At 53.5% G+C, this 22,594-nt stretch overlaps 1 protein-coding gene across 33 annotated transcripts in view; it reads right to left on the bottom strand.

Moving 5' to 3' along the window:
- Positions 1 to 22,594, bottom strand: part of STKLD1 (serine/threonine kinase like domain containing 1) — a 33,181-nt gene that overhangs the window by 8,306 nt on the left and 2,281 nt on the right. For 2 of the 33 annotated variants that reach the window (XR_008510040.2, XR_008510039.2), the window contains exons 1-12: positions 22,281 to 22,558; positions 19,719 to 19,805; positions 14,789 to 14,833; positions 13,002 to 13,076; positions 11,167 to 11,268; positions 9,124 to 9,194; positions 7,956 to 8,071; positions 4,810 to 4,928; positions 4,400 to 4,702; positions 3,454 to 3,617; positions 1,922 to 2,052; positions 1,164 to 1,247 (exon numbers count right to left, since the gene is read on the bottom strand). Coding sequence is in view for 30 of the 33 variants with exons in the window: in XM_054520815.2 (XP_054376790.1) it covers positions 1,164 to 1,247; positions 1,922 to 2,052; positions 3,454 to 3,617; positions 4,400 to 4,702; positions 4,810 to 4,928; positions 7,956 to 8,071; positions 9,124 to 9,194; positions 11,167 to 11,268; positions 13,002 to 13,076; positions 14,789 to 14,833; positions 19,719 to 19,805; positions 22,281 to 22,367 (1,384 nt within the window). In the remaining 3 variants the exon portion in view is untranslated. Of the gene's footprint in view, positions 1 to 1,163; positions 1,248 to 1,921; positions 2,053 to 3,453; positions 3,618 to 4,399; positions 4,703 to 4,809; positions 4,929 to 7,955; positions 8,072 to 9,123; positions 9,195 to 11,166; positions 11,269 to 13,001; positions 13,077 to 14,788; positions 14,834 to 19,718; positions 19,806 to 21,843; positions 22,258 to 22,280; positions 22,589 to 22,594 lie in introns of those variants that run through there. The other 31 variants (XR_008510041.2, XM_054520815.2, XM_054520805.2 and 28 more) reach the window with 31 other exon arrangements.

The raw sequence follows: 22,594 nt of genomic DNA, 5'->3' as shown, positions 1-22,594 counted from the left end.
GGTAATGTTCAGGCAGGTGAAAAAGGTTGAATGGAAATATTTTATGAAAGCATGTTTTGGCACAAATATTTTAAAAATTGGCCGAGCACGGTGTCTCACGCCTGTAATCCCAACACTTTGGAAGGCCAAGACAGGCAGATCACTTGAGATCAGGCGATTGAGACCAGCCTGGCCAACATGGTGAAACCCTCTCTCTACTAAAAATATGAAAAATTAGCTGGGTATGGTGGCACACACCTGTAGTCCCAGCTACTTGGGAGGCTGAGGCAGGAGAATCACTTGAACCGAGGAGGCGGAGGTTGCAGTGAGTCAAGATCGCACCACTGCACTCCATCCTTGGGGACAGAGCGAGACCCTGTCTCAAAAAAAAAAAAAAACTGCTTTTCCCAACACTCTCCATGAATGAGCAGTAACAATCTTTTTGGGTTTGGTTTTGTTTTCTGAGACAGGGTCTTTCTAAGCTGGAGTGCAGTGGCGCAAGCATAGCTCACTATAGCCTTGATTCCCTGGGCTCAAGCAATCCTCCTGCCTCAGCGTCCTGAGTAGCTAGTATGATAACAGACATGTGTCACCACACCTGGCTAATTTTTTTATTTTTTGTAGAAATGGGCTCTCCCTTTGTTGCCCAGGCTGGTCTCGAACCCCAGGGCTCAAGCAGTCCTCCCGCCTTGGCTTCTCAAGGTGCTGGGATTACAGGCGTGAGCTACTGCACCAGGCCATGCATTCTTAATAGGTGGGCAAGTTGTATCTATGAAAATGTAAAGTATTCACACCCTTGAACATCTAGGAATCTATGCTACAGAAACAAGCGCACAGATACATACACACCAGGGTGTCCGTTCTAGTATCATTCATAATAGTGGAAACTGAGAAACAACTCAGATACCCCTCCCTCATAGGGACAGTGGGGTAGATGGGATGTCTGTGGCTCCATTAAAATCATGTGAGGGCTGCCACGCCATCCATTCCCCTTCTCTGCTGTCTTCCTCAGGCAGATAGCAGAGACACGGGACTCTTCTGGGGACACATGCACGCCTCTACGCTGCACTAAAGCACCGGCGAGGAGAGCCCGGGGTGAGGGCCAGCCTCAGCTCCCCACAGGCCAGACCATAGCTTCTGCCCCTAGGGGAGCAGCTGGGAAAGGGGTGCAGGGTGGGGCCTACCTAGCTGATCTGCAGGCATTTTCAGAAGCCTCTTCATGGCCCTGAGCTGGACTTCGGGCCAGCCAGAGAATTTCTGCATGACCTCTGCAGGGACAGGAAGGCAGGGAAGGGACCTTTCTGAGGACCAGGGCCTCGGGGCCCTGTCTCTGGGCAGCACACTGGGCTGGCTGCTGTGTGTGCATCCCCTCCTCAGATCCACAGGTTCAGGATGAGAGGGAGGGGCTGTTACCATCCCCACTTTACAGATGAGGCCACTGAGACCAAGTGACTTTTCCTTAATAGAACCCAAGTTTCTGTCTTGGAGCACACAAATGGTGGAGCACACTTCCGTTCATCCTGGGCACATAGGAGGCACGCAGGAAGTGGTGCTGTGTGAGGAAGACACCCCAGGACCACTGTGTGCCACCCAGGCTGTGGAAGCAAAAGCAGAGGGTTGTGGGAGGCGTGGGCAGTGACTAGGCCATTGAGCTACATAGAGGATTTGTGTAGCAGGAGCGGAGGGAAGACAGGTGGGGGCCAGGCTATGGAGAGGAACTTTGTGTTATAGGTAGTTGGGAGCTATGGAGGATATTTGAGCAGAGCGGTGTCCTGGGCAGTGTGTAGGGATGGATGGAGGGAAATTGTTCCTACCCACTGGTCATGCACGTGGAGCAAGGCCAGGGGCATAAATAATGAACCCTCTGGAACTAAACAATAGGATGCCAAGGCCATGGACAGGAGCTTCAGGGCACGCTCCCCCTTTGTGTCCCCAGCATCACCTAAAATGCTGGCCACGTTGCCTTCTAATAGCATGTCGGTGATGGACGCAGGCACCATCTGCCGGTGCAGTGTCAGAGAGACGCACGAGGACTTGAAGGAGCCGCTCACGAAGGTGATGTGCACCACGTCCCTAGCAGAGGAGCAGAGAGGGCTGAGTAACCCAGCAGCGACCCCTGCCGCCTCCCCGTGGGGCTCTCCCTCTGCCTCTGGCTCTGGGCTGCCCATCGGTGTGGACACTGGACACTGACCTCCCTGTTTTGGGATCCATTTGGTAGGGTCTCTTGTAATGTCCCCAGTGTGTCCGGCAAGCACCCCAGCAATTCCACACCCAGGGATGTGCTCCACAGAGTCAGGGCCTCGGCTCACAGAGCTGGGGGACAGTCCGGAGCCCTGGCACTTTTGCCCTTGTGGTCCCCTGCCTCCATGGAAACATGAAAACCCAGATTTTACAACTGCGTTGGTATAAAGATGAATATGACCCAGGCTGGATTCCTTGCTATATGTTGGGTTTTTGTTTTGTTTTGTTTTGGGGTTTTTTTTGAGATGGAGTTTCACTCTTGTCACCTAGGCTGACGTGCAGTGGCACAATCTTGGCTCACTGCAACCTCCGCCTCCCAGGTTCAAGCAATTCTCCTGTCTTAGCCTCCTGAGTAGCTGGGACTACAGGCGCGCCCCACCATGCCCAGCTAATTTTTTTTCTATTTTTAGTAGAGACGGGGTTTCACTCTGTTGGCCAGGCTGGTCTCGAACACCTGACCTCAAGTGATCCACCCACCGCAGCCTCCCAAAGTGCTGGGATTACAGGCGTGAGCCACCGTGCCTGGCCTGGATTCTTTGTTATACGTTTTTGTTTTGTTTTTGAGACAGGGTCTCACTCTGTCACCCAGGCTGGAGTGCAGTGGCGAGATCTCAGCTCACTGCAACCTCTGCCTCCCGGGCTCGAGCGATCCTCCTGCCTCAGCCTCCCCAGTAGCTAGGAACACAGGCATGCACCACTACACCCAGCTAATTTTTTGTATTTTTAGTAGAGACAGGGGTTTCGCCATGTTACCCATGCTAGACTCGAACTCCTGAGCTCAAGTGATCTGCCTGCCTCGGCCTCCCAAAGTGCTGGGATTATAGGCATGAGCCACCGCCCTGGCCAGTGTTACGTATTTACTTTTGTCTTCTGATTTTAAAATAAGTTAGAATGAAAAATTTAAAGGTGACCATTGTCTTTAGGAATTTTTTCTTTTAACGTAGAATGAAAACTTTTTTCTGGAACCCTAAAAGTGTCGTGGGTCCTGGGCACTACGCCTCCTGTGCCTCCTGGGGGTCAGTCTGCTCACTCCAGCGTACATCCGGGATTACTCACCGCAGCACGGTTTGGGAGAGCCAGAACTGGGAAAAGCCCAGCTGTGCAGGGATAATCAGGGCATCTGTGATGGAGTTCTTTGAGGTGTTACAAAGCCAACTAGCTGTGCTTGTATTAGGTGGAAAAATGTTGAAAGATAAATCCATAGGTTAAAATAAACCCCGACCCTGAGCTCACTTTATCGTTATTCGATCTGAGGGGTCGATCTGGAGCATCAAGGGCAGAAGATTCCCGAAGGTTTCCACATCCGGGATCTGCTTCTCCTCCATTGTCTTCAGGATGGCCTTCAGGCTGCCTGGGCTCTGGCGGAGGGACTTCCGCAGATGCATGGCTTCTGTGCCCTGCACAGAGAGAGGACAGCTCTGTGTATTCCCTTAAGTAAATGGAAACTAGGTCCCAGCATGAGCAGGGGACGACCAGGGACCAAGAAATCCAGGAGGAGACCAGGGAGAGCCAGGTGTGGCCACCGCCTACAAGAATGCCCAGAGACCCCAAGGGCCCCAAGCTCTTCCATAAGAAGAAATGGAGTTTCAGAGAAGCCAGCGGGTTGTCTCCCGGGGTGGACCCCTGCCAAGAAAGCCCCCTGATCTAGACCCAGCCAGTGAGACAGTCAGCATGCCCATTGCACAGAGTGTGAGCGTGCCCAGGGTCACGCTTCCTGGGCTGGGGCTGGAGCTCAGGCTATTTCCAGGATGTCACACAGCCTCCAAAGTGGGAAGGCTCTCATTTCCCTGGGAGTCTTTCAAAGGAAGGGAGTGGCAAGGTGCTTCTCAGAGGTGGAGTCTGGGGGTCTGGGAGACCATGGGGAACCTGGGTCCAGCCAGGTGTCTCTCCTTTCTGGCGACCTCGGTGCCTGCAGGTGGTGCTGCGGAGAAGGGGAGCTTCCTTGTTTTGGGCATGGCAGGCCTTCCCCACTTTTCTCTTCTGCATATAGAGGATAGGAAGCGACAGGCTGGACTTCCTGCCTCCCTGCAGCCAGAGTGACCTTGGAGTGCTCGCGGGGCCATTGGGGCCCTCTGCCTCCCCTCCTTGCTGCCCACAGGTTGTGGCCATGGTGCAGGGGCCCCAGCAGGGATGAGAGAAAGAGCTCCATGCTAAGGATGTGCGGGAGGAGAGAAGGCACCTCCACACCAGCCTGGGGCTTGTGCATGAGACAGCCGGGTGTGTTCAGGCCCACGCTGGGTTCCCGTTGCTTGCAACTCCGTGCAGCCTTCATGCTCACAAGGGCACCTGAACTTGGCTTTTCTCCATCAAGAGTCAGTGACACCACCTGGAGGGCTGCTGCGAGGGTCGCGTGGGATGGTCTGAATATTACCACTGCTGTCGTTATGCTGCTAGAGCCCAGCAGGTGCTGCAAGCTGAGGGGTTCTGAGGAGGGCAGGCCCCTCGCAGGTGGAGGAGGGGGCTCTGTGCAGCCTGCAGAGAGCTAGGGGAAGGGATGCAGAGGGGAGGCAGGGTGAGGCCAAGCCTTTTCCCCAGGCCTGGGTGCGTGGGGAGCAGCATGTGGGGTGTGGGGGAAGGATGGCGGCTCACATCCATGAAGGAGCAGCTGGTCATGTCCAGAATGATGCAGCCCAGGGACCAGATGTCTGATTTATGGCTGAAGGAGAAGTTGAGGGCTTCAGGGGCCATCCAGGACTTACGAAAAGGGTCTGTTGGTAAGAGCAAGGTGGGATCCCTGAGTCCTTTGCTCCCTGGGGGCAGGGGCTTGACAGAGTCACCCTGCCCAGCACTGTATCCCCTTTGGTGGCTCCCCCCACAAGCAGCTTGAAACACAAGCCCTGCAGGTCCTCTTCTCAGAAGAGGTGGAGAATATTAACTGTGGGGAGGAAGAGGCCCCGATCAGCGGGAGCTTTGTGTTGATCTGGAGCCACTGAAGCTGTCCATCTGGGTGGGGGCCCACCAGGCTGGCCCGTATAGGTGGTGTGTCTGTGTGCCCTAGATGGCTGTAGAAGGAGTTGGAAGAGGCACATGCCAAGAAACTGTGCACCCCTCTAAACTTCTTGCCCCTTCTAAGTGTCAGGACCTTGGGGGCAAAGTTACAGTTGCTCTGCCCTACTTTCTGAACTGGAATCCCAGACAGGGAGGCAAAAGAGCAGACTCCTCTGAGTCCATCAGTCCCTGGTTGGCTTCAGGCAGACCCTCTTTCTCTGGACCTCCATTCCCCAGCCCAACAGTAAAGGGCTGGCTGGACTCTAAGGATGCGTGCCATCTACACCTCCAATAGAACCAACCATCTGCCCGTCTGTCCACCCATCCATCAACACACACCCCATCCATCCATCCATCCATCCATCCACCCATCCACTCCCCCACCTACCCACTCATTCACTCACTCACCCACCCACCCATCCATCCACACACCCACCCATCTACCCACACACCCACCCATTCATCCATACAGCCACCCACCCACACATCCATCCACACGCACCCACCCACCCATCCATCTACCCACCCAACCATCCGTCGACAACCCATGCACTCACCCATCCACCCACACACCCATCCCTCCAACCACACACCCATCCACCCATCCATCCATCTACTCACCTACCCATCTATCCATCCATATATCCACTGACCCACCCACCCACCCACCCACTTATCCATCCACTCACCCACCCATCTATCCATCCACTGACCCACCCACCTATCCATCCACCCACCCACCCATCCATTTACCTACCCTCCCATTCATCCATCCATCCATCCATCCATCCATCCATCCATCCATCCATCCATCCATCCATGCACTCATCCACTCAATCCATCCACTCACCCACGTACCCACTCTTTCACTCATTCATCCACCCACCCATCCATCCATATGCCCGCCCACCCACACATCCATCCACACATGCACCCACCCACCCATCCATCTACCCACCCACCCATCCATCCACAACCCATGCACTCACCCATCTGCCCATACACACATCCATGCAACCACACACCCATCCACCCATCCATCCATCTACTCACCTACCCACCCATCCACTCACCCACCCATCTATCTCCATCCATCCATCCATCCATCCATCCACTGACCCACCCACCCACCCACCTATCCATCCATCCATCCACTCACCCACCCACCTGCCCACTCACCCATCCACTCACCCACCCTCCTATCCATCCATCCATCCACTCATCCATCCATCCATCCATCCATCCATCCATCCATCCATCCACTCATCCACTCACCTACTCACCTGTCCACTCACCCACCCACCTATCCATCCATCCATCCATCCACTCATCCATCCATCCATCCACTCACCCACCCACCTGCCCACCCACCCATCCACTCACCCACCCTCCTATCCATCCATCCATCCATCCATCCACTCATCCATCCATCCATCCATCCATCCACTCATCCACTCACCTACTCACCTATCCACTCACCCACCCACCTATGCATCCATCCATCCATCCACTCATCCATCCATCCATCCACTCACCCACCCACCTGCCCACCCACCCATCCACTCACCCACCCTCCTATCCATCCATCCATCCATCCATCCATCCACTCATCCATCCATCCATCCATCCATCCACTCATCCACTCACCTACTCACCTATCCACTCACCCACCCACCTATCCATCCATCCATCCATCCACTCATCCATCCATCCATCCATTCATCCATCCATCCATCCATCCATCCATCCACTCACCCACCCACCCACCTATTCATCCATCCATCCACCCACCTATCCATCCGTCCATCCACTCACCCACCCATCATCTATCCACTTACCCACCCACCTATCCATCCTACCACCCACCAAACCACACACCCACCCATCTACTCATTCATCTTCTGTCTACCAAGGACTGAGTGCGGCTGGGCGCAGTGGTTCATGCCTGTAATCCCAGCACTTTGGGAGGCCGAGGCGGGCGGATCACGAGGTCAGGAGATCGAGACCACGGTGAAACCCGGTCTCTACTAAAAAAAATACAAAAAATTAGCTGGGCCCAGTGGCAGGCGCCTGTAGTCCCAGCTACTCGGGAGGCTGAGGCAGGAGAATGGCGTGAACCCGGGAGGCGGAGCTTGCAGTGAGCCGAGATTGCGCCACTGCATTCCAGCCTGGGCGACAGAGCGAGACTCCACCTCAAAAAAAAAAAAAAAAAAAAAGGACAGAGTGCAACCAGCAACTGCCACCCTGGGACTCTGGACTCCTCCTCTGTGGTTGCTCTCTCCAGCCCCCTTTCTCTGGCCATCTTTTCAAAGGAACGAGAACTCGTCTCCCCTTGCCACTCACCCCTTCATCTCCTGGACTGTTTTAGGACTCAGTGATCTATACGCAGCCAGTGCCTGGCACCCACAGACCCTCCGTCCTGGGCATTTTCATATCCTTCCTTCTGATGCTTTCTTTTCCCTCCATTAGAGGCAACATTTTCTGGGGTACCACAAACAACCACGACTTTGTTTCTCTCAAATGTCGGGTGTCTGTGGGGCCCTGCCTCTGCCCCTGGTGGTGGCACGCTTGCTCAGCTGCAACCCAAAGGAGGTCTCTTTGGAGTTTACACAAGGCCAGGGCTTTGTGGGGACCTTCTGAGCAAACAGCTGTTTGATGTTGCCTCACTCCAGCACCCAGAGTGGCCAACACCGTCTGGATTCTAGGCGCCAACCCCATCTCCCACAACCTGGGGGAGCCCCTGCCACCTTCCTCCGCACGAATATTCCATTTGGCTTTGTCTGTCATTAGCACGTTGGAGCTCAGGTCCTGCAGTTTGCAGTGGTCACTGCTGATGAGGATGATGTTGGAGGGTTTGAGATTCCTGAAACCAAGAGGTGGGTTTGCCTCTGGGTGCCAAGGAGCCACCTGGGCAGCCACCACCCACGACCCCAGGTGGGACCAGCGTGTGTGCTGAGCCTGACTCTCTGCTCCCTGCCCCACCTGGTTCTGCAGCAGCAGCCCACACCCTCCTCTCCTCCACAAAATGCCCCATCTCAGCCTACTTTTTAAGCAGTTGTTTCCTATGTACAGAAATATACTCAATTATTTTAAATCGGGGGAAAAATCCTCAACCACAAGTAGGAACACACCCAACACTCCGAAGAGGTCCCTTGGTTGACATGTTCACCTCCTTAGATATCTCAGCTACGCATTTGCCTGGGGATTGATTTTTGGCCATTGTGCGATGTCTAGTGACATTAACACTGAATGTGGAATGTGAGCATTCCCTTTGTACGTATGGTCTGCATGGTTGTGTGTGTGTGTGTGTGTGTGTTTTAAGTCAGGGTTACCTAGGCTGAAGTGCAGTGGCACGATCATAGCTCACTGCAGCCTCAAGCTCCTGGCTTCAAGCAATCCTCCCATCTCAGCCTCCATGTTGCTAGGACCACAGGCGTGCACCACCACGCCCAGCTGCATAGTTTCCCTCTTCCTCTTTAAATAAGATATTGGTGTTCAGAATTGGAGCCATCTCCCAGCCCCTTCAGACCATGGATTCTCCAGCCTGAAAGTCGTGCCACTGGGGGTCAAAGGCTCAGCAGGGCCCACTCAGCCCACACTGGCCCCATGGCAGGCAACCCGGTCTCTCTTTGTGGCAGGGCTGTTGCCTCCTTCCTTTCCACGAACTCTAGAGCAGCCCGCCTCGCTAGCGCACACCCCATGCAGCTGTGCGTGTGCACATGGCTTGAGACCACTTGGAAGAGCCTCTTTTGAGCCCAGGAGGAGCTCTGGAAGGTCCCCATCCTATCCTGGCTGCACTGGCCCGGTGCACCTTTCTCCCCAGATCCTGCCCATGGGCACTGGCACCCGAGTGACCTCAGTGCCTTTTCTCCCGAAGCAGCCAGCCAGTCCGCAGAGGTCAGGGGCCCCACTCACCTGTGGATGATGTCCAAATGGTGCAGGTATTCCAGCGCGTCCAGCACCTGGCCCAGCACATTCTGCATCCACTGGGGGAGAAGTAGGGGGTGCCAGGATGAGAGGGGCGCCCTGTGCTGCTTTCAGGGGGGTGACACTCAGAGCAGCCAGCAGGATGGTGGTGTATCCTCTCCTTGCATCTTGAGACAGGCCTGAAGCCAGCCAAGCGCTCAGGGTGGAGGAGGCTTCAGCGTGGTGGCTCTCCAGATGGTAAAGCTGCGGCGGCAGCCAGAAGGACTCTGAGTTTCCAGACTCCACACTGCTGTCTCCATACCAGAGACCCTGGGTGCTGCAGGGGCCCCATCCCTGCACCCCACTCTGTGGCCCGCGCTGCCCCACACTTGCTGGGAGCTGGAGGCAGATCAGCCTTGTGGGTATGGGAGGGGTGGAAGCCCTCAGTACCTACATGAGCTCAATCCTCTAGGTAATTCTAATGAAAAGAGCCCTGACAGAGAATGCTGGGAGTGTTCCGCGTCAGAGACAAGCTCCATCGAGTACCCAGGGCGGTGATTCTGAAGCTGGGCTCCTAGGGCCCCTGGATTCAGGGCCACCCTGGGGTGTCAGAGAGGGGCTGAGGAGGCAGGACGTGGGCATCCTCCCACTGCCCCCAGTTAGAGTAGGTCTGGTGCACTTACTGGGTTTCTGGGAATATTTCGTGTTTTGAAGGGCTTCACTCCCAAAGTCTGAAACCCACTCCGGGCCTGCCTCTGAGGCCCATGGTAAGAGAAGAGCTGTGTGCCCCGAAGAGCCCCTCAGGGGGACATGGTCCCCCCAAACACAGTTCTCAGGGTAAAAGCAGCCAGCATTCATCTGGGGTAGATGAAAGATCTAAATGTAAAGGCAAAAACAACCAAGCTTCCAGAAGACAGAGAGAGTATCTTCATGACCTTGGAGCAGGCAATGCTTCTTCAACTCCAAAGGCACTAACCGTAAGAGTCAGCACTGCGAAAGCGAACTCCATTACAGTTAGGACCTTCCATCATCAAAAGACATCATTAAGAAAGTGAACTGGCTGGGCACCGCGGCTCACACCTATAATCCCAGCACTCTGGGAGGCCGAGGCGGGTGGATCACTTGAGGTCAGGAGTTCGAGACCAGCCTGGGCAACATAGCAAAACCTTGTCTCTATTAATAATACAAAAATTAGCTGGGTATGGTGGTGGGCACCTGTAGTCCCAGCTACTCGGGAGGCTGAAGCAGGAGAATCGCTTGAACTGGGAGGCGAAGGTTGCAGTGAGCCAAGATCGTGCCATTGCACTCCAGCCTGGGCGACAGAGTGAGACTCCATCTCAACAACAACAACAACAAGACTGACACAATGAAGTGCTGGCCTCTATGTGGGCCAGGAATGCTCACAACTTGTGAGAGTAAACATGGGGCCAACCAAACCATGTTGGAAATCTGTTTGGAGCATCTACTGAAGCTACACACACGTACTCTACGACCCAATAATTCCACTCCTAGGTATTCATTCCAGAAAAGTGAGTGCCTTCCAGCAATGCTCATAGCAGCCTTATTCACAATAGCCCCAAACTGGAAGCAGCCCAAATGAGACTAGGTAAACAGCCTGCAGCGCAGTCAGGCAGCAGAGTGGCAGCAAGCAGTGAACACATGATTTGCTGGTGCATGCAGCAGCACCGCGGGGCTCACAACAGCAGGCTGAGAGGAGGAGACCAGACAGGAGCGGCAGCATGCCGGACGAGTCCATTTACAGGAACTTCAGGGACCAGCAGAACAATCTGGAATCATGGTCACCAACTGGGAACCTTCTAGGGTTAAGAATGCCTTCTGTCTTGATCTGGGTGGAGGTTGTGTGAGTGCATCAAACTGTGCACTTAAGATCTGCACACGTCCTAGGGTGCAATGCCTCGAGGCATACATTTAAGAAAAAAACAAGTCTGGACTCCATGGTGCCTGCCTTCCCGCTGTTACTTTGCCCTGTGCCGCAGGGCCTGTGTCACAGGTCTAGGTGGCCCCCAGGCCTGGTGCCCCAGAGGACCTCACCTCAGAGTCAATGATTTCCTTTGCCTTCCTCTTATCCTCAATGACCTCCTGGAAGCTGAGCTCATTGAACTCCATCACCAGGCAGAGGTACAGAGAAGAGATCTGCTGGGACAGGAGGCCCTTAGCCAGAGGACGCCCAGGCCCCGGTGCTTCTGCAGGCTCACCTGCTCCAGGGCCTCCCTGCGCTCAGCTGCCATTTGCAGTGGCCGTGGGAGCACTGCCCACTGGAGGGGGCTGCAAGCCCCTCCTGCCCCATCTTCAGCTTCTTCTCTCTCCTCTCCCCATTCCCAGGCCCCACCTCCACTCCACACTCCATCCACACCAAGCTACTTGGACTTTCCCAAAAGCTGCACTTGTCCCCTGGCCACTGCACATGTGGACCCCTCTGCCTGGACCACTACCCACCCCCTTCATAGGGATAACTACCCACCCTTTAGTGCTCAGCTCAGACCCACTTCCTCCGAGGAGCCTGCCCTGGCCAGAGCCCCAGCAGACCAGGTCAGGGCCCCCAGTTCTGTGCTCCCTCCCATAGGGAAATGTCCGCTTGGCTTCTCTGCACCCTCCTTGAGAGCATTAGGGGGTGCTCAGAAAATCTTTGGGAGTGCATGCAGTGAGGTCCCCTCCCCAAGACCCAGCTGGAGCAGAGGGAGCGTGTGAGGGGCCTTTCCTGCTTGGACCCAGGACTGTTGGCCCCAGGTGGGAACACCAGTGTGGACATCTCATGCAGGCTGGCGCCCGGCAGAAGGCTTCTCGGCCTCTCTTTACCTCCAGCACCCCTTGTGCCTGCTCAGCCTCCCGCTGTCCGCCTCAGTCCCATTGGAAGTGACTGGAAAGCTCCTGGCTCCTTGTAAAGACAAGAAGTCATCCAGCCTACAGGACCCAGCTGCTGGACCTGAGTCTCCGGCCCCAATCAGCTGTTTACTAGCTGTCTGGCCTTGGAGAGCTCCTGAACCGGAGCCCTAGGCCCCATCAGGAGCACAGGGACAGTACTTCCTGCCCTGCAGCCCTCCTGGCACGTGATGACGGATGTGGTGCTGGTCAGTAAGCTGCACGAGGGCTGCAGGAGCAAGAGGCGCACAGGCCCAGGACGGCACTGGCGTCGGGTGGCTGTGGAGTGGGGGGTCAACTAGCTCCTTCCATGAAAGTAAAAACTCTGTCATCAGAGGCACAGGCTCACCAGGACAAGCTTGGTGGCTGCTTGCAGAGCCCTCTGGCTTGGCCACGTACTAGCTGGGTAACCTGGAGCAACTTGTTGCTATTAGCCTCTGTTTCTTCTTCTGTCAAATGGGTTAAGAACCCCTCCTGGCCAGGCGTGGTGGCTCATGCCTCTAATCCCAGCACTTTGGGAGGCCGAGGCAGGCGGATCTCTTAAGGTCAGGAGTTTGACACCAGCCTGGCCAACATGGCGAAACCCTGTCTCTACTAAAAATAGAAAAATTAGCCAGGTGTCATGGCACGCGCCTGTAATCCCAGCTACTCGGGAGGCTGAGGCAAGAAAATCGCTTGAACCCAGGAGGCAGAGGTTGCAGTGAGCCAAGATCACGCCATTACACTCCAGCCTGGGGGACAAGAGCGAGACTTTGTCCAAAAAAAAAAAAAAAAAACTCTCCTGACGATGACGTTGTTGGGGCTCCTATGAGACTATGCACGGAAAGCCCCCAGCATGGTACCTGGCCCCAGTGAGTATTAGGTCAGGGGTGGCCACGTTTAGAGTCACTGCCATTGCCACACGAGCTATTCTGACAGTGGGGGGTGGGCGTGCTCTGGGCTCAGTCTGCTTGGTCCTGCAGCCCACTGCGTGGCGGCTGAGCCCGTAGGTGTCAGCTCTGACCCACCTCCCCATTCCACGTGATGAACAGCTCCTGGTACACAGAGATGTGGGTGTGCCGCAGCTTCAGCAGTGGCATCAGCTGCCAGGATAGAGCAGAGGAAACGGAGAAGTCAGCGCCTCTCCACGCCTTTCTCAGCTCGGGCTTCTCTGTCACATCCCAACGAACATGCAAGCCTCGGGCTCTGAGCCGGGCCAGGGAGTGGGCTCAGGGAGGGGGCACGGTGGTTAGGAGCCAGACAGTCCAATGTGGGTCCTGTCTCCAGCATGAGCTGGCTGTGCTGGGTGACTGGGCCTCATATTATCATCTGAAAATGGGGGTCCCAGTGGAATCTGCCTCACAGGGATACCACGGGGGGTGAGTGAGCTGTGGCAGGCAGTGCCAGGAAGGTGGGGATCAGCCACAGCCAGGGCTGGCTGGAGGAGGTGGTGCAGACACCGGGAGGTGGGCACACGGAGAGGTCCCAGTGCCCCTGCCGTGGCGGAAAATGCTTTGAAACATGCCCAAACAGGAGCAGACAGGGCTGCCTTAGAGACATGGAGCCAGACAGACAACTGCTTGTGGTGGAAGGTGGGGCGTGAAAGCAGGTGGCTTAGTGGGCCATGGATGGGAATCGGCAACGTGAAAAGCCATGGCGGCGTGCGGCTCCGGGCAGGCCCCCATGCTCTTTCTTCCCATTAGTTACCGAGTAGCCTGGGCCCACCACTGTGCTTCGGTCACACTATACACCCAATAATGTTTGCTGGCCAAGCTCCAGAGCCAGCAATTCCAGAAGACAAGCAAGTGACCATGAGATAGGAGGGGACACCTTCAAGCTCGTGGGAAATTCAAGAAACACAAAGAAAGGCTACTTGGAGGCTTTGCAATCAAACCGAAGTGCAGCTGTTATCACTATTATTGTAAATGAGTATGTTACTGCTGGGCAGCTCTGAATGGTACAATTAAGGGTAATTTATATTTGCTTTGTTAAAAAATTCTGGTATGGGCGTGGTGGTACATGCCTGTACCCCAGCACTTTGGAGGCCGAGGTGGGAGGATTGCTTGAGCCCAGAAGTTCAGACTAGCCTGGGCGAAATGGTGAGACCCCATTGCTATTAAAGAAAAAAAAAAAAGGTAAAAAACAAAAGAAAACCCAATTCTGTATTTTTAAAATTTTCTGCTGTAATTAATAATTTTATATTGAAGAAAAAATATTTAAAAAATAGTTATTGGTCGATTAACCTAGGGACCCGGCCAATATTTATTTATTTTTGAGACAAAGTTTTTCTCTGTCACCCAGGGTGGAATGCAATGGTGCAATCTCGGCTCATTGCAACCTCCGCCTCCCAGGTTCAAGTGATTCTCCCGCCTCAACCTCTCGAAGTAAGTGGGATTACCGGCGCCCACCACCATGCCCAGCTAATTTTTTTGTATTTTTAGTTGAGACGGGGTTTCCCCATGTTGGCTAGGCTGGTCTTGAACTCCTGACCTCAAGTGATCCACCTGCCTCGGCCTCCCAAAGTGGTGGGATTACAAATGTGAGCCACCGTGCCCAGCCCAATATTTAAACTTTATGTTCTCTGGGAACATATGTTCTAAGTTGTTGGCACCTGCATTTAGCAGTGAGTGTTCGGGGCATGGACTCCCTTCATGACCTGGGGCTGCTGGCTTCACAGCTGAGGCAAAACTGGTGCTGATGCTCTATCCCTCCCTCCAGCCTTCTCTTCACCCAGGCACTCAACAAGAAGGCACAGAACACAGTCTATGTATGCTCCATTGAGCTCTTCCAGAGGGAAAACCACCCTGAGAGTTACCTCCTCCAGGGCCTGACTGGCGTAATGGTCATCCATGCATTCCACCTGCAAGGGCACAAGAGCATGAGCTTAATAAACATGTAGCAAATCATCTCTGTTATCGCCACCATCACCACCACCAACACAACCATCACCATCATCTGCACAACCACCACCTCCACCACAACCATCACCATCATTACCACAACCACAACCATCACCACCATCACTGTCACCATCATCACCATCACCATCATCACCATCACTGCCATCATCGCCATCATCACACCATCACCACTACTATTACCACCATCACTCCATCACCACCACCAACACTATCATCACCATCATTAACATCATCATTACCACCTTCATCACCACCATCACCATCACTGCCATCATCACAATCATTACCATCATCACCATCACCACCATCATCACACCACCACCACCATTACCACCATCACTCCGTCACCATCATCACTATCATCACCATCATTACTATCATCATCACCGCCATCACCACTATCATTACCATCATCACCATCACCACCATCATCACACCACCACCATTACCACCATCACTCCATCATCACCACCATCACCACTATCGTCACCATCATTAACATCATCATTACCACCTTAATCACCACCATCACCATCACTGCCATCATCACCATCATTACCATCATCACCATCACCATCACCACTGTCATCACCATCATTACCATCATCATCACCGCCATCACCACCGTCATCACCATCATCACACCACCACTGTTACCACCATCACTCCATCACCTCCACCGTCACCATCACTACTATCATCACCATCATTACCATCATCATTACCACCATCATCACTGCCATCACTATCATCACCATCATCACACCACCATCACTACCATTACCACCATCACTCCATCACCACCACCACCACCATCACCACTATCATCACCATCATTACCATCATCACACCACCACCACTACCATTACCACCATCACACCCATCACCACTGTCACCATCACCACTATCATCACCATCATTACCATCAATACCACCATCATCACCACCATCACCATCACCGTCATCACCACCATCATTACCATCATCATTACCATCACCACCATCATCATCATCACACCACCACTATTACCACCATCACTCCATCACCACCACCATCACCATCACGACTATCACCATCACCACCATCATTACCAAAATCACCATCACCACCATCATCACCATCATCACACAATCATCACCATCATCAAAATCATTACCATCATCACCACCTTCACCATCATCACACCATCACCACCACCACCACTATCATTACCACCATCACACCATCAACACCACTGTCACCATCACCACTATTATCCCCATCATCACCACCATCACCAACATCATCACCATGGCCACCATCACCATCATCATCACCATCATTACCACCATCGCCATCACACCACCACCACCACCATCACACCATCACCATGGCCACCATCACCATCATCAGGACCACCATCACCACCATCATCACCATCACCATTATCATCACCATCATCGCTGCCACCACCATCACCACCACTACCACCATCATTGCCACCTCCATCATCACCACCATCAACATTATTTAGCAGGAGTGACAGGCTCCCACCATTCCTGCCCCCACCATATGGCACAAACGGAAGATATTCCTAAGGCAGAGATCTAAAAATACTTAGAGCAATGAGAACATCTTTGCTCCTGTTGCAAAGATAAGTTTAGGACAGCATAATATACGCTCCAAGAAATCAGTAAAGGATCCATTTTCAGACCGTCTTTAAACAGGAACATCTTGTTCTGGTTGGGAAAGCATCAATCTCACCACTTCATTCCTTACCCACATGGGGAAGGTTGTCTCCACGCATGGAATGTACAGTGCTCTTCTCTCTTTCCTTGTGCCCTCTCTGGGTGGAGGTGGGGAGGGCATGGAAAGGGAAGGGTGGTGGCAAGGGCAGCACGGAGCTTTGAGTCTGCAGCACGCTTGGTGGCACAGGCCCTAGGTGTATACTACCACTGGCTCTAATACCAGATCCTCACCCAGAATTTTGCTCAAAAGACTTACGAATGAAGTACTCTTATAATGGGGTGACTGCAGACCATCACGTAAAGTTAGTGAATTGTTCCCAGATCTATGGAGAGACCTGAGATGCCAGTGGCACTGTCCCGTGGAATCCAGGGCAAAGACACTGAGTGAGCCTTCCTGTCTTCCTTTCCTCCTGTCCTAGGGGGCATATGAGGAGGTGAAGTTGGCCAAAACATATGGAAAGACTTGAAAATGTTACATTGTGGCCGGGCACAATGGCTCACGCCTGAAATCTCAGCACTTAGGGAGGCTGAGGCAGGTGGATCACCTGAGGTTGGGAGTTCGAGACCAGCCTGACCAATATGGAGAAACCGTCTCTACTAAAAATACGAAATTAGCCGGGCGTGGTGGCGCATGCCTGTAATCCCAGCTACTTCAGAGGCTGAGGCAGGAGAATCACTTGAACCTGGGAGAAGGGGGTTGCAGTGCGCCGAGATCGCGCCGTTGTACTCCAGCCTAGGCAACAAGAGCGAGACTCCGTCTCAAAAAAAAAAAAAGTGGCTGGGTGCTGTGGCTCACACCTATAATCCCAGCACTTTGGGAGGCCAAGGCAGGCGGATCATCTGAGGTCGGGAGTTCGAGACCAGCCTGACCATCCTCTCCATGTTGGTGGAGAAACCCCGTCTACTAAAAATACAAAATTAGCTGGATGTGGTGGCACGTGCCTGTAATCCCAGCCACTCAGGAAGGCTGAGGCAGGAGAATCGCTTGAATCCGGGAGGCAGAGGTTACAGTGAGCCAAGATCGCACCACTGTACTCCAACCTGGGCAACAAGAGCAAAACTCCATCTCAAAAAAAAAAAAAAAGTTACATCATATGACCCAGAAATCTCACTCCAAGGAATTTTTCCTAAGGAAATCATGGGTGCTAAAATAAAAAAACAAAAACAAAAACAAACAAACCCATAATGCTATAAGCATCTTTATCAGAGCTGTTTACACAAAGTAAAAAATTGAGAACAAGCTCAGTGCTCAGCCCGTGTGATAGGGATGGCTTAGGTTAGTTACAGCACATCAAGCAAGACGGGAGGCCACACAGTTGCCAGAGCCAAGAGAGGAGGAGACTGTGGGAATGACATGAAACTATGTTTGCAATATAAAAAGCATGCTATCAATTTTAACGATACCATTCTCCTGAATCCAAAAAAGTTTACAAACGCTTAGGAAAAAAGACTGGAAGAACCCACAAACTCCTACCTACACTCTCCTTCCCCAATTTTTATTTAGAAATAATTGGGTGATATTTTTATTTTTAATTAAATTAAGTAATTCATTAATTTAGACAGAGTCTCGCTCTGTCACCCAGGCTGGAGTGCAGTGGCGCAATCTCGACTCACTGCAACCTCCACCTCCCGGGTTCAAGCGATTCTCCCACGTCAGCCTCCCAAGTAGCTGGGACTATAGGCACCCACCACCATGCTCGGCTAATTTTTGTATTTTTAGTAGAGATGGGGTTTCACCATGTTGGCCAGGCTGCTCTCGAACTTCTGACCTCAAGGGATCCGCCTGCCTTGGCCTCCCAAAGTGCTGAGATTACAGGGATGAGCCACCATGCCTAGTCATGGCTGACATTTTTAAAAGCTCCTCAGGCCGGGTGCGGTGGTTCATGCTTGTAATCCCGGCACTTTGGGAGGCCGAGGCAGGTGGACTGCCTGAGCTCAGGAGTTCCAGGAGTTCGAGACCAGCCTGGGCAACACGGTGAAACCCTGTCTCTACTAAAATACAAAAAATTAGCCAGGCGTGGCAGCGTGTGCCTGTAGTCCCAGCTACTTGGGAGGCTGAGGCAGGAAAATTGCTTGAACCCAGGAGGCAGAGGTTGCAGTGAGCCAAGATCGTGTCACTGCACTCTAGCCTTGGCGACAGAGCAAGACTCCATCTCCAAAAAAAAAAAAAAAAAAAAAAGGCTCCTTAATTGCTCAGAGGGCAGTCAGCCACACTGCCCCAGTGGCTTGTGAGACAAGGGGGCCAACCCCACAGCCAGCCAGCAAGGGAGCAGGGCAGGGGCAAGGACTCCAGGCCCAGCCATTCAGGGTGAGACTGCGGAGCTGTACGGACTGAGGCCTGGCCCAGTAGCGGCTGCTGACAAGGCTCCTCCCGCTGCGTGGCCAGCCCTGAACCTGCTGGGTCCCTGCCACTACCACAGAGTGGAGGGCGTGCCAGGGACTCTCGCAGCAGCTCTCTCACCCTAGTCCCTCTGTTGATCTGGACCTCCCTGTCTTGGACACACAAAGGGCTGTCCTCCTGCAGGCCTACACCTCCCCATGCCCTGCTAGCCCTGGTGAGGAGTGCGGTGGAAGGGCTCAGGGCCTGGTGTGTGACCTTAGCCCTGTGTGACCTTGAGCCAGTCCCCATCCTCTCTGGGCCTGGCTCCCTTTTGGTAAAACTGGTGACCCAGCACTGGATAGCACGGTGTCCCCCAGTGAGGTGGCCTGAATTCAAATCCTCTTGGAAATTGTGTGACCTTGGCTAGTCTGGCGCTGCATTGAGCCTTACTGTCTTTGGCTATAAACAGGGTCATTGTTTCTGCTTTACAGGGTTGACGGGAGATGAAGTGAGTCGGTGCCTGGCATACAGCACGTGATGCGTAAATGGTAGGAGGTGGTGGTGTTGGAGTAAAAATTAGCATTGCTTCCCCATCAAGGTGACAGAGCTTCACGCACCCCCACGTCTCCCCCAACCAGATTTGTCTCCGCGAGTGCCAGCAGCGAGGAATCCAACTGCCGCATCAGGAAGCTTCTCCAACATGGGAAGAGCTTGTATTGGGGAAAATCACAGTCACAGAACCACCTGGCATGGGACGCACAGGCTTGGCCTCTTACCTGCTTTATCACATGCTTGACTTTGGTTTCCATTTCCTCCACCACCAGGTTCACCCCCAAGGCCCCAGGATTCAGCTGGTACAAAACCTACCAGCAAGGAAGAGAGAAGCTTTCAGGAAATGCACACAACTTTTCCCTTTCCAAAAGCCCAGCTCCAACTCCTTTTCTGGCCCTGCTAACTCCCCTGTCAGGCTGGCAGAGCAAGTGGCTCCACCCCATCTTGCAATAGAGGAAATGGCCCAAGGAGGGCAAGAAGCCTTTCAATGGCAGAACTCTGATCTCACCTATTGGGGACCGATTCTGGAGCTCTTCTACAACCCTGTATCCCTCCCCGAAGCTGCAATGAGGACCAGCTGGGCACTCAAGTGCAAGAACCTCCCAGAGAAAAAGGGCTTAATCACTCTCTGTAGAGCCCTGTGACCTCAACTTCCAGCATCCACCTCCAAACTGGTTTCCAACAGGAAAGTAACCAATCTTGTCACTGGTACAATCAGAAAGCCACTGTGTGCCTGGCATGGTGCCAAGCACTTCACAGCCACCCTATGCAGTTGACACCATTGTTACCTCTGTGTTTACATTGGGGAAAACTGAGGCACAAGGAGCTAGGTCCTTGCCTGAGGCTATGTCACTAGAAAGCAGGACACTGCCTGGGGTAACTCTGGGGGTCTGACCTTAGAGTCTGTGATTTGAGCCAAATCTGCAGAGAGATGGCCACCAAGCCAGAACTCTGTGCAGAGACCAAGTGCTATGGGGCAGGGGGCTGGGGCAGGGATTGCTGGAGGCTGACATTCATCAGAGGATTGGGGGAGGGAGGGCAGGACCCAGAGGAGGAGATATGAGGATGGAAGCCTGAGCCTAGGGACTCTCAGAGCCCATAAAAGTCTTAGGAGTCTGTAATCCAGCCTTGTGAGCAGCCTGCTCATGACACTGGATATTCTAAGCCAGGGGTCCCCAACCTAGTCTGCGGCCTGTTAGGAACCAGGCTGCACAGTAGGAGGTGAGCAGCAGGCAATGGGGCAAAGCTTCATCTGTATTTACAGCCGCTCCCCATGGCTCGCATTATCACCCAAGCTCCACCTCCTGTCAGCTCAGCAGCAGCATTAGATTCTCATAGGAGTGTGAACCCTATTGTGAACAGTGCATGTGAGGGATCCAGGTTGCATGCTCCTTATGAGAATCAAATACCTGATGATCCGTCACTGTCTCCCATCATCCCGAGAGGATGGTCTAGTTGCAAGAAAACAAGCTCAGGGCTCCCACTGATTCTACATTATGGTGAGTTGTGTAATTATTTCATTATGTATTACAACATAATAATAGAAATGAACTGCACACTAAGTGTAATGTGCTTGAATCATCCCAAAACCATCCTCTCGCCTCCATCTGTGGAAAAATTGTCTTCCACAAAACTGGTCCCTTGTGCCAAAAAGGTTGGGGACTGCTATTTTTTTTTTTTCTTTCTGAGACAGAGTTTTGCTCTTGTTGCCCAGGCTGGAGTCCAATGGCGCTATCTTGGCTCACCACAACCTCTGCCTCCTGGGTTCAAGCGATTCTCCAGCCTCAGCCTCCCGAGTAGCTGCGATTACAGGCACGCGCCACCACGCCCGGCTAATTTTGTATTTTTAGTAGAGACAGAGTTTCTCCATGTTGGTCAGGCTGGTCTTGAACTCCTGACCTCAGGTGATCCGCCCACCTTGGCCTCCCAAAGTGTTGGGATTACAGGCGTGAGCCACCGAGCCCGGCCAGGGACTGCTGTTCTAAGCCACAGGGGGCTGAGGGCAGAGCTGGTGTGAGAGCGTTCAAGCTTAGGCAGCAAATTAAACAGTAAAATGGAGCCATATCTCGTATCAAGTCTATTTTTTTTCCAAAAGCAGGTATATTCCTGAAACGTCAATTTTTTTCTCTGAAAAACAACTTTACTTTAAAAATTATCTGACCACCAGAAGCTCATCTGCTTCACCACTGGCAATGCCCTATAGTCCTCTCACACAAAGACAATTCTTCCAAAGTGACAAAAATCTAACCTGCAAACTGTTTCCAAGCGAATGCATTTTTCACAAATGCTGAATCTAACATTTAATAAAGTGTACGTATCATGTATAGAAGCATTTAATTAAACATTTACTTTTATTTTGCAGCTTTCCTTTTGTGTTTTGTGAATTTTTTAGGTCTCAAACATTTTCACAGACCCACGCTGCAGGGGTGTTTTTAGGGGAATGGGGGCTCCCAATTATGTACTCGGGATGTTCCCGGGGGTCCTGCCTCGGTGGACCCAAGCGCACAGACCCGAGGCACGAAGGATAGAGGAGCTGCCCCACGCCCTCAAATATTCCGCCAGGGCTGGAGAATCCTTAGTCAATTCACAAAGGGGGAAAGTGAGTGGCAAATGGCACCCAGGAGGTCACCGTTGGAGGCCCCCCGGGTTCAACTGAGGAGCTGCAGGCCGACACTGGCCAGGGCGCGGGCCCCTCGCCGCCCTCGGTAGGAACCGCCGGTCGCAGCTCCAGGGTTGCGACCGTTACCCCACGGAGCCCCCGCCTCCCCGCAGGGAACACTCGGCACCTGGTACTTCTCCATGGGCTCTCCGGGGGACCCTGGGCCTCGCTCCCCCTGCGTGGGGCGCCTGCGATCGGACCCTGGCCCAAGCATTTTCAGTAGCGACCGCGTAGGGGCGAGCGTCCACCCCTGGCCCCACCCCGCGTGGGTCAGTGGGACCCGCGGGACCCTCCCCGCCCGAACGGCGCCCTCGAGGCACCCAGACGTCCCTCCCGGCACCCAGGCGTCCCTCCGGCGCGCTGCCCCCACACCCCCAGGCCCCTGCCCCCTTAAAAGGGACGGGTTCCGCCGGGCAGGGAGGGGCCGCAGGGCCTGCGCGC

The sequence above is a fragment of the Pongo abelii genome, chromosome 13, assembly GCF_028885655.2.
Source record: "Pongo abelii isolate AG06213 chromosome 13, NHGRI_mPonAbe1-v2.0_pri, whole genome shotgun sequence".
Lineage (NCBI taxonomy): Eukaryota > Metazoa > Chordata > Mammalia > Primates > Hominidae > Pongo > Pongo abelii.
This window is presented reverse-complemented; position numbering and strand designations above follow the sequence as displayed.